At 45.1% G+C, this 12093-nt stretch overlaps 1 protein-coding gene across 1 annotated transcript; it reads right to left on the bottom strand.

Moving 5' to 3' along the window:
• Positions 1-774: 774 nt before the first annotated feature.
• LOC146183704 (tubulin beta 8B-like) lies at positions 775-8172 on the bottom strand. Its single transcript, XM_084608408.1, has 3 exons — positions 8116-8172; positions 7261-7369; positions 775-935 (listed from the first exon to the last, which is right to left on the bottom strand). The coding sequence occupies exons 1-3, from the start codon at positions 8170-8172 to the stop codon at positions 775-777; spliced, it is 327 nt and encodes a 108-aa protein (XP_084464534.1).
• Positions 8173-12093: the final 3921 nt, after the last annotated feature.

The raw sequence follows: 12093 nt of genomic DNA on the forward strand, positions 1-12093 counted from the left end.
ACCCATGTAGTCTGAATTTTCCAGAGCCTGACTAGTGCGATCATCACAGTCTGACATTAAACCATAAAAAGCCGATCTGTTTCCTTGTACTGCTTTCATATGATGCGCTCAGCTATCTGCTGCTCGTATAATGGCAGCGATAATGGATAATGGCAGCAATGATTGCCTCAATATCTGGCACAGTTTACTGTAAAACTAAAACTACTTTAACAGTGAAACTATGATCGAAGGAACAGCTTAGGTAACAGAGACAGCCTTTCTCTGTTACGGTAAGCTGGGGAATGAATGACCACATGACTAGCTAAACACTTCAGCATGACTAATAACACAATAATTTTTCACCTTAAAATAGGATCTCTGCAGTTATGACATGAGCTAAACACGCGGTATTAACTAAGCTTAAAGTAGATTTAACAGGGTTTATATATTTCTCATTTTTCTGCCGTAATAGAATGCTGCGTGAGCCGAAGGAATAGGATTAGTTAAGCCATGTCGCAGTAATCGCCTGCAAGACGCATTAATAAATTAATAGAAGCCACTTGAAAAGTAGAATACACAACAAGTTGCAATGTGCAGCACCATGAAAGTTATTTTCCTCGTCGACTCACCTCACAACGGCCACTTCTAGCACTGTCTACCCTAATAAATTTATCCACTTCAGCAATCTGAACGACAAGCTATGGCTAGAAGGAATTATTGACAAGCATAAAACATTCTACTAAAAGCAAACAAAAACAAAGTCACAAATCAAAGTAATAAAGCAAGCAACACAATTTATGGCAGCGTTTCGTCGAACTCGTGTTCTCCTGAGGCGTCCGGGTATTGTTGGTACTCGGAAACCAGATCGTTCACGTTCGACCCTGCTCCCGTAAACTCCGTCTCGTCCATGCCTTCGCCAGTGCACCAGCGCAGAAAGGCTTTGCGGCGGGATATGGCTGCGCAAAAGAATTCAGGCATGGTCACTCGCTCTAATACGATGTTCCACAAAAAGGGCACGAATTATATGGAGAATCAGCCTCAAATTTAAGGCTGCATTTACCGGTGTAGTGCTCAGAGATCCGCTCAGAACGCTCCTATATAGCTTCCTTAAAAAATAGCCTAGTGAGTTCCTGATTTCTCATCATGCACATTAACATTTCTGTTTTTTTTTTCTGATGAGGTCTTGATGAGTTTCATTAGCAACGTGTCGGAAAAGTTATGGAGCCCGTGTATACTTGTGACGTAGTGGCGGCGTATATTGTGCACAGGAATGATTTCTTAAGTCTGATAAAGTGCGAATAAAGTTGGATTTGCATCGATTAAGGAGAATTAGGGGGAGAAAGTTGGATGAAGTTTCAGTAAGTTAATTCTTTGACTGGACTGAACAAAAACGGTTGCGCATACTCTAAGTGCCGGCTGTTATTCCCGGAACGGATATAGGGGTCGGTAATCGGTTATAGGCTTAACGGTGAGATAAGGATGACTGAGCGAGTAAGGGGCATTTAGGGGGCGCTATTTTTTCCTGAGCTATAATGTTAGATTAGGACCGATTAATTTGGATCAACGTGGTTTATGCTGGAATATGGCAGTTTAAGTTTAATTACGTGGGAATGAGAAAAATTACTTTCGATTAACTTAGATTATAGTGAATTACATTTGATTTCGGGTAAATACGCTAGAGTAAAAAAGAATTACGCTCAATTAAGGGTGACCGCGATGAATAATTCTGGATTAGGTTGGACTAAAGGGGATCAGTTGGGTTAAGCTAGAACACGTTAGATTGATGAATTGATTTCGCATCATTGCACGTACGCGTCAGCCCATTATTTCAAGGAAATAAGTAAGAAATCGAACACAGAAGGGGCTGCATCGGTTGTTTCAGGTTAATGCGCTTGCAGCGAAAACTTGTGCAATTACACTGCCACACTCTAATTTCCTTGCGGTTTCCTACCATCGTTAGGTAGGCTGCAAGTTGGGGTAGTCATGTTTTGGGGTGAGAGACTGTGATGTGATTGAGCTTGGACATCATTCAGGCCATGTATTTGAAAAGCGTAACATTGAAAAACAAATGAAATTTTAGTATGCAGCATCAGGACCAGGGAATTAAGCATGAGTAGTGCCACTGTTACGACTTTTAAAATTTAAAATAATGCATGTAATGATGCCGCATTGAGGTTCGCGGCTTCATCCAAAACTTGGGAATATTGATTAATAATATATTCCGAAGTGATCATTCATTGTTTACACTTCACGAGAGTAGAACTTCTTGAAATTTAGTAAATTACTTAGTTTGCTATTTGCGAGCTATGCATCGAGTTTCTATTTCCATTAAAATTACCTCTCAGGCAGTAAATTCTGTCTGCCAAAATATAAAGTTTTGATGTTCGTGTTCTGTGGCAATGCTGTGTGACTGTAACCCACAAGAATTACTGTTCGTTCTGTAACCTTTGTTATTGTTTCTTTGTTAGCTGGTCACAAATTCTTGGTAACAAATGCTGCCTTCAAGCTTATAATAAATATTTACAGCAGTATGGGCTTTTTTGTGAAACATATGAAGCCGTGTTTCTCATTTTACTTTTTTATTATACTGAATTTAGTTTCTATTCAGGTTTGTTCCACGCATTTTTATTTGGTATGCTTAATTTCTTTCGCTTTGAAAAATAACATGAATGTTCCAATAATATTTTTTACTTCAGGCCGGAACATAGGTATATCTGAGCTTCAGAGGGAGCTTTGATTCCAGATGCAGTGGGCCTTGGCGAAGGCATTCAACTGCTAACCCATAGGTCATGGCCTGATTCCTATCGGGGAAGCTACATACTGTTGGCAGTAAAATTGAAATTGCCAACAAACTCGGCTGAACGGAGTTAGATGAGCATTATCTATGGTTTGCTTGAATTTTGATGTGTTCCGCTCTTCAGTTTGGTTTTTATTCGTCGAGACAATTTCAGCGAGTAATAACCTCAAATTGTAGGATAATGTTCAATTGTAATCAGTGTAGCGCCGGTTTCCACTTTCGAGTGACCTTGACAGATACCAAACAATTCTTTGTTGTAAACCATTTTACAATAAAATAGAAAATTAATGACGCCCGACTACTGTGCTTTAGTACCAGAGTTTGATCGCCACCGCGGCGGCCGCGTTTAGATGGAGGCGAAATGAAGAGACATCCGTGTGCTGTGCGATGTCAGCGTACGTTACAAATCTCCAGGTGGTCGAAATTACTCCATAGCTCATCGCTACGACTCCTTTTTCTCTCTTGACTTTCACTCTCACCTTCCTGCTACGGACACTGCACCTTTCCCTTCCTATGAACGAATCAAGACAAAACTTAACTATGCTACGTTTAGCAGGACTGTGTCAAACTAAATTCTCCCTTCAAGTGTTCTTCACCTAATTAAGTGTGGGTGTTCACAATTTCATGGTGTGCCCCCCCCCCCCCCCCCCCCCCTTCCTTCATGGCATATAACTTCTTTACCGAAAAGATGACTTAAACAGAGAAGCCGCCACTGGTTTTGCGCTATCCGCGTACATTAAAGGCCCACAGGTGGCCAAATTACTCCGTAGCCTTGCACTACGGGACCTCATTCTCTGTTTCTACTCTCATGTTCTCTCTGTCAAGTCTGGCAGATACTGCGCCTTTTCATTCTTTAAACCCATGTAGGCTATAGAAGAAAAATATGAAAACTTAATTTTGGCCCGGTTAGGTGTAGGTGTCCACAAATCTGCTGCGTCCACTGAAAAGTATAAGCCTCCTTCCTTTCCCAAAAACCTTACATAGACATAAATTAGGATAGAGGCCCGACTAGTGTGCACTGTGGCGGGTACTCGGTTCGATATGACCGAAGGCGGCTGCGTTGAATGGAGGCGAAACGAACAGGCGTCCGTGTGCTGTGAGATGTCAGTGCACGTTAAAGATCTCCAGGTGGCAGAAATTCGCCCAGAGCCCTTTTGTACGGCACGCCATACACCTTCAGTCCCACCTTCATTTCCTTCACGTCGTGGGTGAGGTGACCGAAGAACAACTCTAACAGATATTGCGCCTTTCCTTTCATGTGAATCAATTATTATAACAATAATGAAAACCGTAGATAGAAAATCGGATGTTAAAGAGGGTATCGCTGCATAACTCACAGCTTTCGCTCTATAGCTTGGTTCAAACCGTGCTTATAAACCGCACAATTTTTCTCTCCTAATGCTTTAATGAGCGACACAATCATGCTGACAACTTTTGATAACTCGAAAATGCGAACATACTTAATACTTTCTCATTAAAAGACGTTATACGAACTGCAGCAAGAGCGGGAGTAGAACATAAAGGAAAGGTCGATAGCGGAACAAAAAGACACTCACAAACAGGCCAAAATAGTGCACAGGACGGGCGCTGTTCTGTTTGTGCCTATTTGTGAGTGTCTTTTTATTGCGCTGTTAACCATCCCTTTATGTGACTATGTACCAACTAGCCCAGCAATCAGTTTTAAGCGAGAGTAGCAGGACTGCCAGGGTTCCTGGCAGTCCTGATCTCCCATTGCCTTCGACATCTAACACACGAAAAAACATTGGCCATGGTTTAGCCTCGTTTAAACCTAGTGCGAAGGTATAGCTCCGGCCGAGGCATGCAGCCCGCCTCTACGTATACTGCAGATTTGCATTACCGATCATGTGTCTCGCAACACAGCTACACACTCGTTAAGTTACTTCCCACACTAGTCGACTTTTGAAAACCACTTCTATCCAACCACTAAGTTTATTTCAATTTGAAACCGTTTCAGCTTCCCTGTAATTCCTCACCACTAATCCCCTGCGGCCTCGAGTCACCCACAAAATCAAAGTGTTTGGTTTGAATTGCCAGAAAACTCTTAGCTAGGCTCTTTCGCTGCCACAAAAGGCCCTGGTATCCAATCACGATGTCTTCGCGCTACACATGGGATATAAGAGGGTGGGAATGGAGAGCGCACGTGGTGCGAAAAGTTTTGAAGGCGAAACACTGGCGCTGCTGAACCAGTAATAAAATCGCATTGCATGTCTGAAACGCAGCTTAGGGGCTGGCGCTCTTCCCTCTGACGCCGGTGTGTCTTCAGACAGGCTTACTTAATCCTTCTACCTGGAGGCCCTTCATACCATAATAATTAATAACGCGACTTATAAAGCATTCGCGTATCCTTTTTCTTGTTTTAAATTATTGTTGACTTCTGTCTCGTGGTGAGAAATTTTACGTCACTGTACAGTTACGTAAAATTGTGTCAATATAATCGAGATCTTTTCTGACAGTCATATGCTGGTCCCTTATCCTATTGAGCTGATAACACTGTGGGCAAGCGGACGTTAATTTTGTACGGTCGTACTATTTTACGTTAATCAAGAGACAAACGTGTAGACGCTCTGAAGAGCCATGCGTCCGACCTGGCAGCTCATCGAAGCAATTGGCGAAATCAGATTGGGGCTTGAAGCGGTCTCCCATTTGAAGAGCGGCCTCACACTCTCGTTCGCTCTAAAAATGGACGACCCTCTAACTTCAGCAAAAAAGTTCCTCTTGTCTCGCATGTACTTTATTTTTTTTGCGTTTATTAATTAAAAAGTTGTGGGGATTTAAGCATGGCTAGAACTTGGTGATTGAGCGAAATATGTGAGTTTTGCAGCACTAGCCTATTTAAGATCCACTTTTCAATCTAATCTAAGTTTTCTTTCAGAATTTTTGGGGAAGGAAGAAGACTTATACTTTTCAATGGAAGCCACGGAATTGTGGGCACCTACACCTAACAAAGTAGAGTACATGTTTTCATATTTTGTTCGTGTATATTGTACATTGCTTTATAAGAAAGCTAAAGCGGAGTGTGACCGTTAAGGTTGTTCAAGGTGAAAACCACGGCTGACGGCTCGAAAAGCTGACGTAGTGAAGTTTTCACTTGAAAACTGGAAAGCCATTGATGTTGCTTTGAACATTTAGGAGCAGCCGCTTACCGAACACGAAGTTCTCGGAGCGGAAGAGTTGTGCGAAAGGGCCGAGCGCAAAGCGTCTATGGTTCTTGGCTCCAGGCCAACCAGGATGGTGCTAGGAACGTATGTAACTCCTGAAATGACAAAAGCAATTGTTGAATCCTAATTCTTACGTTTGGTAAGGCGCAAGCCTTTCCTGCGACCCTTACCACTCAATCACCGCTTTTTCACTCATTTGCTTATTCTGTTTAGTTTTTATTCTTGCTCGCTTTTGTCTTTTACTTCTTTTTTAATTCCGTTATTTTGGTAACTTTTTGGTTTTACTGTCTTGCTCATTTTAATATTTAAATACTTCCCTTTTTTACTCGTGGCTGTTTTCAAAGTTGCAGCGCAATGATGAGGCTCCACGTTAGAATTTTGCAACGTTTTCGCTGGTTTTCTTTCAGTATTTGTCCGTGACTGTTTGAACGTCCGTACACTATATCGAAGTCCTTGCCTATTTCTAAGTTGAACTGACTTTTCCCATCAACAAAGTTTTCCTCATAGGGACACTTTCCCACCCTTTACCTCATGTAAACATTGTGTGTCTCATAAACCGCGTAATTCGTTGACAGCGACGGTATGACACCTTCTGCGTACGGACACTTTCTGCGCACACCCATGAGTCCATAAAGAATTTCAACTTGAAAAATACATGCCATTAATTGGTACGACAAAATACGTGTGCATATCCCTAGTTACATAATGAACGTGTTACTTATAAAAACCAGAGGTTGGTTGGTTGGTTTGTGGGGTTTAACGTCCCAAAGCGACTCAGGCTCTGAGAGACGCCGTAGTGTAGGACTCCGGAAATTTCGACCACATGGGGTTCTTTGACGTGCACTGACATCGCACAGCACACGGGCACCTTGCTTTTCGCCTCCACCGAAAAGCGGCCGCCGAGGCCGGGATTCGATCCGGCGTCCTTGGAAACCCTAGTCGAGCGCCGTAAAAAGCAGCTAAGGAAACAAGCGCAACAAACTCTCACACGTGAATCGAAACAAAAACATCATAACTAGTGTCCTAATTTTTCTGTGTTGGACTGGAACCCAAGACGTTCTTCAGGACCCACGACATTCTTTTGGATTTACTCCCGACTTTCTATGGAACTCACTCTCTACATTCCCTCCATAAACCAGTTATCATATTAATGATCGACTGTTTGTGCTGCCACGTAATATGGACTATGGACATGCGCTGCCGACACGCCCTGTACGCGACAATAATTATTTGAGTTTGGTTTAATGCCACATAGGCTACTAATCAGGTAGGAAATGTTTTCGCATTAGTAAAAAGGGCACGCACCAAGAACCTCGCCGTAACAGACATTCATACGCTCGAGCTGGTGGTCGGAATCAACTTGGTAGACACCGCATTGAAGGGTGCCTTGCTCCTCAGAAATGAGCTCCCAGAACTGCAAACAGGTAAATACGTCAGTAATCAGAGCGCTTGCACATCTAGCCGCAACGACAAGCATAAAAATGACATCGGGCTCCAGCGCACACACTGTACGCGTAAAACAACATAATTTCAAATGCCAGGAAAAAAAACGTGCCTCGTTCTTTTTTTTTTCCACAGATTGCTGTAGTAGCAGTGCCGTCCGTGTGGGCCCTATGCTTACGTTGCTAAACGCTTGCGAAACCTTGGCTAAGCTTAACAGCACAATAGCCCTATATGAATCGCGTTGTTCTTTAGGATCACAGTACAGGTTAAGTATTCTTCGAATGCTTCTAGCAATGCCACACACACCCAAATTCGGCCTCTGACATCGATTCAGAGGCCGAAGCAAAAAGCTGCAGCAACCGGAACGGGATGACACCCCGTCTGCATTACCAGATAATACTGTTTTGTATGTCGGCTGTGTTGTTGTTGGAATAATGAAAGCAGCCGTCAACGCGAATGAAGAGATATAAAACTGGTGGCGCACTATGGTTGGCAGCTCTAACACGCACACAGTATCCTAAACCTAAGCAGCTAAGAACAGCACCTACTATCTACCGCGGCTGGCCCAAAAGCCGATACTTACGCCCGTAATCGGAAATGAGATTCCCGAAAATAGCGTTAAGGGTGGTCCTGTGGCCAGCGTAAAATGCACCTAAACCTTCTGGAAGAGACGAGCTCTGAGCCGCGAAAAACATCGCAATCGGAAGCGCTGCTTACCTTTTCTCCTATCTGGTTGCTGCACTGCCCCGCCTGCTCGTGCAGAATCTCGCTCATGCTGGATTCCCCCTCCGCAAATCCAGCTCCCAGGATGCGAACGGCTAGACAAGGGCATGGGTGAGCCTTTTTATAGCTTTGAGCCGCATCACCACTCACTTCTTCTTCGTCTTTATGAATGCGATTAGTGGTATTAGTGGTGAAACCCTAACACATTCAGAGAAAGCGCTACCGCTTATCCTTCCCTCAGGGAAATGCATTTGTGAGCATGGGTATAGCATTTTTTGTTGACGTATTCAATGGAGTGCGAAGGATTTGTGCTAGTGCAGCAGGAACTACTTATCGTATCGCAAAGCACCCCGAAACACGGGTTTCTGGATTCTGGCCGCAGAGGCGTACGTGATACATGTAGCTAGCAGATGTATAGCCTGCTTCTACTTTCTCCTCCCCGTTCTTGATGCTCCATGGCACCGTAGGAGCTTTTGCTGTTGAGCCCTTATAAAATGGCACATAGCCGCGAGGAGGATTGGCCACACATGGATCCAACAGAAATGTTCATTATGCTGCGTGATATGAGATTGAAATATATACACAAATATATATAAATATCCAAAAGGTAGAAACAAGGCCTACTGATCAGAAAAAATATTTATTTCCACTTAATAACAATTTTAAGGGGAGAAACAGTGGAATAGGAAGAGCTAGCACGGAGTCCTACTGAAGACCGTTAACAAAGTTGTGTGCTATGGAGCGGTCTGTCCCGCTGCTGAAGCCCAGCTGAGTAGCGCTAAAGATAGTAAATTTGAAACAGCTAATCATATAGATAATTTATGCAAGGAATTACAATAGCGAGCTTTCGGATGGCGGCGAATGGGCGCACCGGGACAGGAAATAATGATCCAAGGTCTCAGGTTTATCGCAATAAGACCTTTATTGTAATACTCTCAAGATGACAAAAAAAAATAAATAAATGTGAGAGAAACCCCGCACCGAACCCGAGGATACCGCAGGCAAAACCCAATTGAAAATAGAAGAAAGTCAGAAACTTCCCAGAGCAAATTAAAGAAAAGCCAATTAGAAGAAAAAGAAAAGCATGGCATAAATGTCGGGCGGCAAATGTGGTTTTTAGGTCAGACAATGCCCCTCTACATGGCTGGATATAGCGTGCCAAGAGCGTTCCGACGAGCTCGCTAGTGGCCACGATGAAGGAAGATGCGCGGAACTGGAGAGGAAGAGAATTCAAGAAAAGAAGACGTCGTCCGTGAAGAAGTCCAGCAGGCGCTGGGCGTTCCTCAAGTGACGGCTGCGACTGTTCCAGCACAAGAGGCAACAGCGATGAACTATGCTGCTGCATTATGTCGCCCTGCGCCCCAACGTGCTTACTTTCCAAGCCCTCACCGCTACCGTCCTGTTCTTGAAATCCGCCCCTTGGCCCCCGCCCGCCAAACCTACCAACAACCCCCAAGCCCCAGGAAGTGCGACACCTGGAGGACAGCAAACAACCGGCCATTATGCTTCCACTGCGGTGAGGCCGGCCACATTCTACGCCACTGCCCGTACCGACGAATCGGTCTCCGCGGATTTGCAGTCAACGCACCACGAACACGCCCAGGTGAACGACCGCAAGAAATGACAACTATCTGCGTAACGGTGAGATTGCGCCACCAAGACGTCGGTTCAGAACCTCGTCGCCGAACAGGGCCCGCTTTGCATCGCCAGGCCGTAACTACGATAAAAGTGTGTGCGGAAGGTCCCCAAGCCCGCGCAGGGGAAACTAAATAGAGCAACCTTTGGAGGTGAGGTTGTGTCACGGCGAAAACACGAAGATCCTCCATCGCCGACGATGAGTGACAACGACGCAGCCATTAAATCGCCGATCCACAATGCGACAACGTCGACGAGATCACGACCAGACTTCAAGTTGACATCGCCACCCAGTGACGTTACGATGGTGTGCCCAGTTCGCGACCTCAGCACAAGAAGCAGGGATCGAACACCTGAGCCAACGTGCAATACAAGGAAGCGAACAAGCGACCTTGAGATTGCTGTCGACGGATGTACGGTTGCCGCCCTAGTGGACACCGGTGCTGACTACTCTGTAATCTGTGGAGCTTTTGCCGCCCAGCTCAAGAACGTTACGACCACTTGGGACGACCCGCTAATCCGCACTGATGGTGGTAACCTTATTACGCTGTCGGGGCGATGCACAGCAAGGGTTACAGTAAATGGACGTACCTACCCTGCTAGCTTCGTCGTCCTACAACACTGTTCCCGCGATGTCTTTCTAGGCATGGATTTTCTGAACGATCATCGAGCGATCATCGACCTCCGATCCAAACAAATCAAGCTGTCGACCGACAAAGCCATACGTGCTACGAGAACTTCGGCGCATCACGTCGCTCTTAACGCCTTCGACGGAGAATGGACCGTACCGCCCCGATCAAGCGTCATCGTCCCTGTGGTTACAACAGAAGTCGAAATAACGGAAAAGGTTGTCGAAGGAAACACTCAGTTACTGGATAGAGGACTTGGCATTACAAGACCCATCATCCGTTTCCGTCACGGACAAGCTGATGTGCTCGTAACGAACTTCACCGAAGAATTCCGACACCTGAACAAGGGCATGATGATTGCTTTTCTTGACGAGCTAGCGAAAACCCGAGAAGTCTTCGCCCTCACCAGCCAACTTGAATACGATGCACGCAACCTAGCCAAGCAGCCCAATTTCGACATTAATCCAGTGCTCCCCCGAGACAGACAAGACCGGATTCGCACTCTTCATGAAAACTACAGCGAGTGCTTTTCTTCAGCGTCGAAGGTGCGGCAAACTCCGTTGGCAAAGCATCGCATCATAACGGACGAAACCACTCGACCGTTATGTCAAAGCCCTTACCATGTATCGCCACGAGAACGCCAGGTCATACGCGATTAACTTGAGGAAATGCTGCGTGATGCCGTGATCCAGCCATCCAACAGCCCTTGGGCAGCACCAGTCGCTTTGGTGAAGGAGAAAGACGGCACATTTCGCTTCTGCGGCGATTACCGCCGCTGAAATAGCATAACTAAGAAGGATGTCTGCCCACTTCTCCGCATCGACGACACACTGGGCCGGCTCTGCAATGCATGGTACTTCTCATCGATGGTCCTGAAGAGCAGATATCGGCAAATTGAGGTCGACGAAAGAGATCGCGAGAAGACCGCATTTATCACACTGTACGGCCTTTTCGAGTTCAAGGTGATGCCATTTGGCCTTTGCTCCGCACCAGCCACGCTTAAACGAGTAATGCACACTGTGCTGGCGGGCTTGAAGTGGCAGATTTGCCTGGTATACTTGAATGATGTCGTTGTCTTCTCATCAAACTTTGAAGGCCACCTGGAACGGCTGCAGACAGTGTTGGAAGCCATCAAATAATCGGGGCTAACGTTAAAAAAAGAGAAGTGCCACTTCGCCTACGAGGAACTTCGGTTCCTAGGTCATATCGTACACTGTAAAAACAAAAACACCTCTTTAGGTGTTTTCGCATGTCTATAACTAACACCCATGCACCCTTGATAAAAAGTGGCTTCAGTGTGCCAGTGCACCCTCAAAGATGGTGATTCGGTTGGTCATAACACCCTTCTATGGGGCCAATGCACTGGGGTGTTTCATCACCTTTACACCCTATTGTAGGGTGGGAACAGTGGCATTGCACCCTTACACCCCTTGAAAAAAATCAGTGCTGATAACCTGCATATATTGCATTCCCTAATTAGGAATTACCTTTGCCACTACACGCTCTTTAATGCTTTTCCTATGTGCACATTTGCAATCAAGCTTAATGGTACACCTGGTAACCACCTGTAATGCCAAATGAGCATGTAAAGAGATGCTGCATGTCATTATTTTGACATCTCGAATGTCCCATGCCAGTATGATTGTTTTCTCAAATTCACAGAGCATGTTACGAAAAAATGTCACAGCTTGAAACACAGAAAGAAACT

Source organism: Amblyomma maculatum, chromosome 7 (assembly GCF_055883805.1).
Source record: "Amblyomma maculatum isolate TAMU_Amacu chromosome 7, ASM5588380v1, whole genome shotgun sequence".
NCBI classification, from domain to species: domain Eukaryota; kingdom Metazoa; phylum Arthropoda; class Arachnida; order Ixodida; family Ixodidae; genus Amblyomma; species Amblyomma maculatum.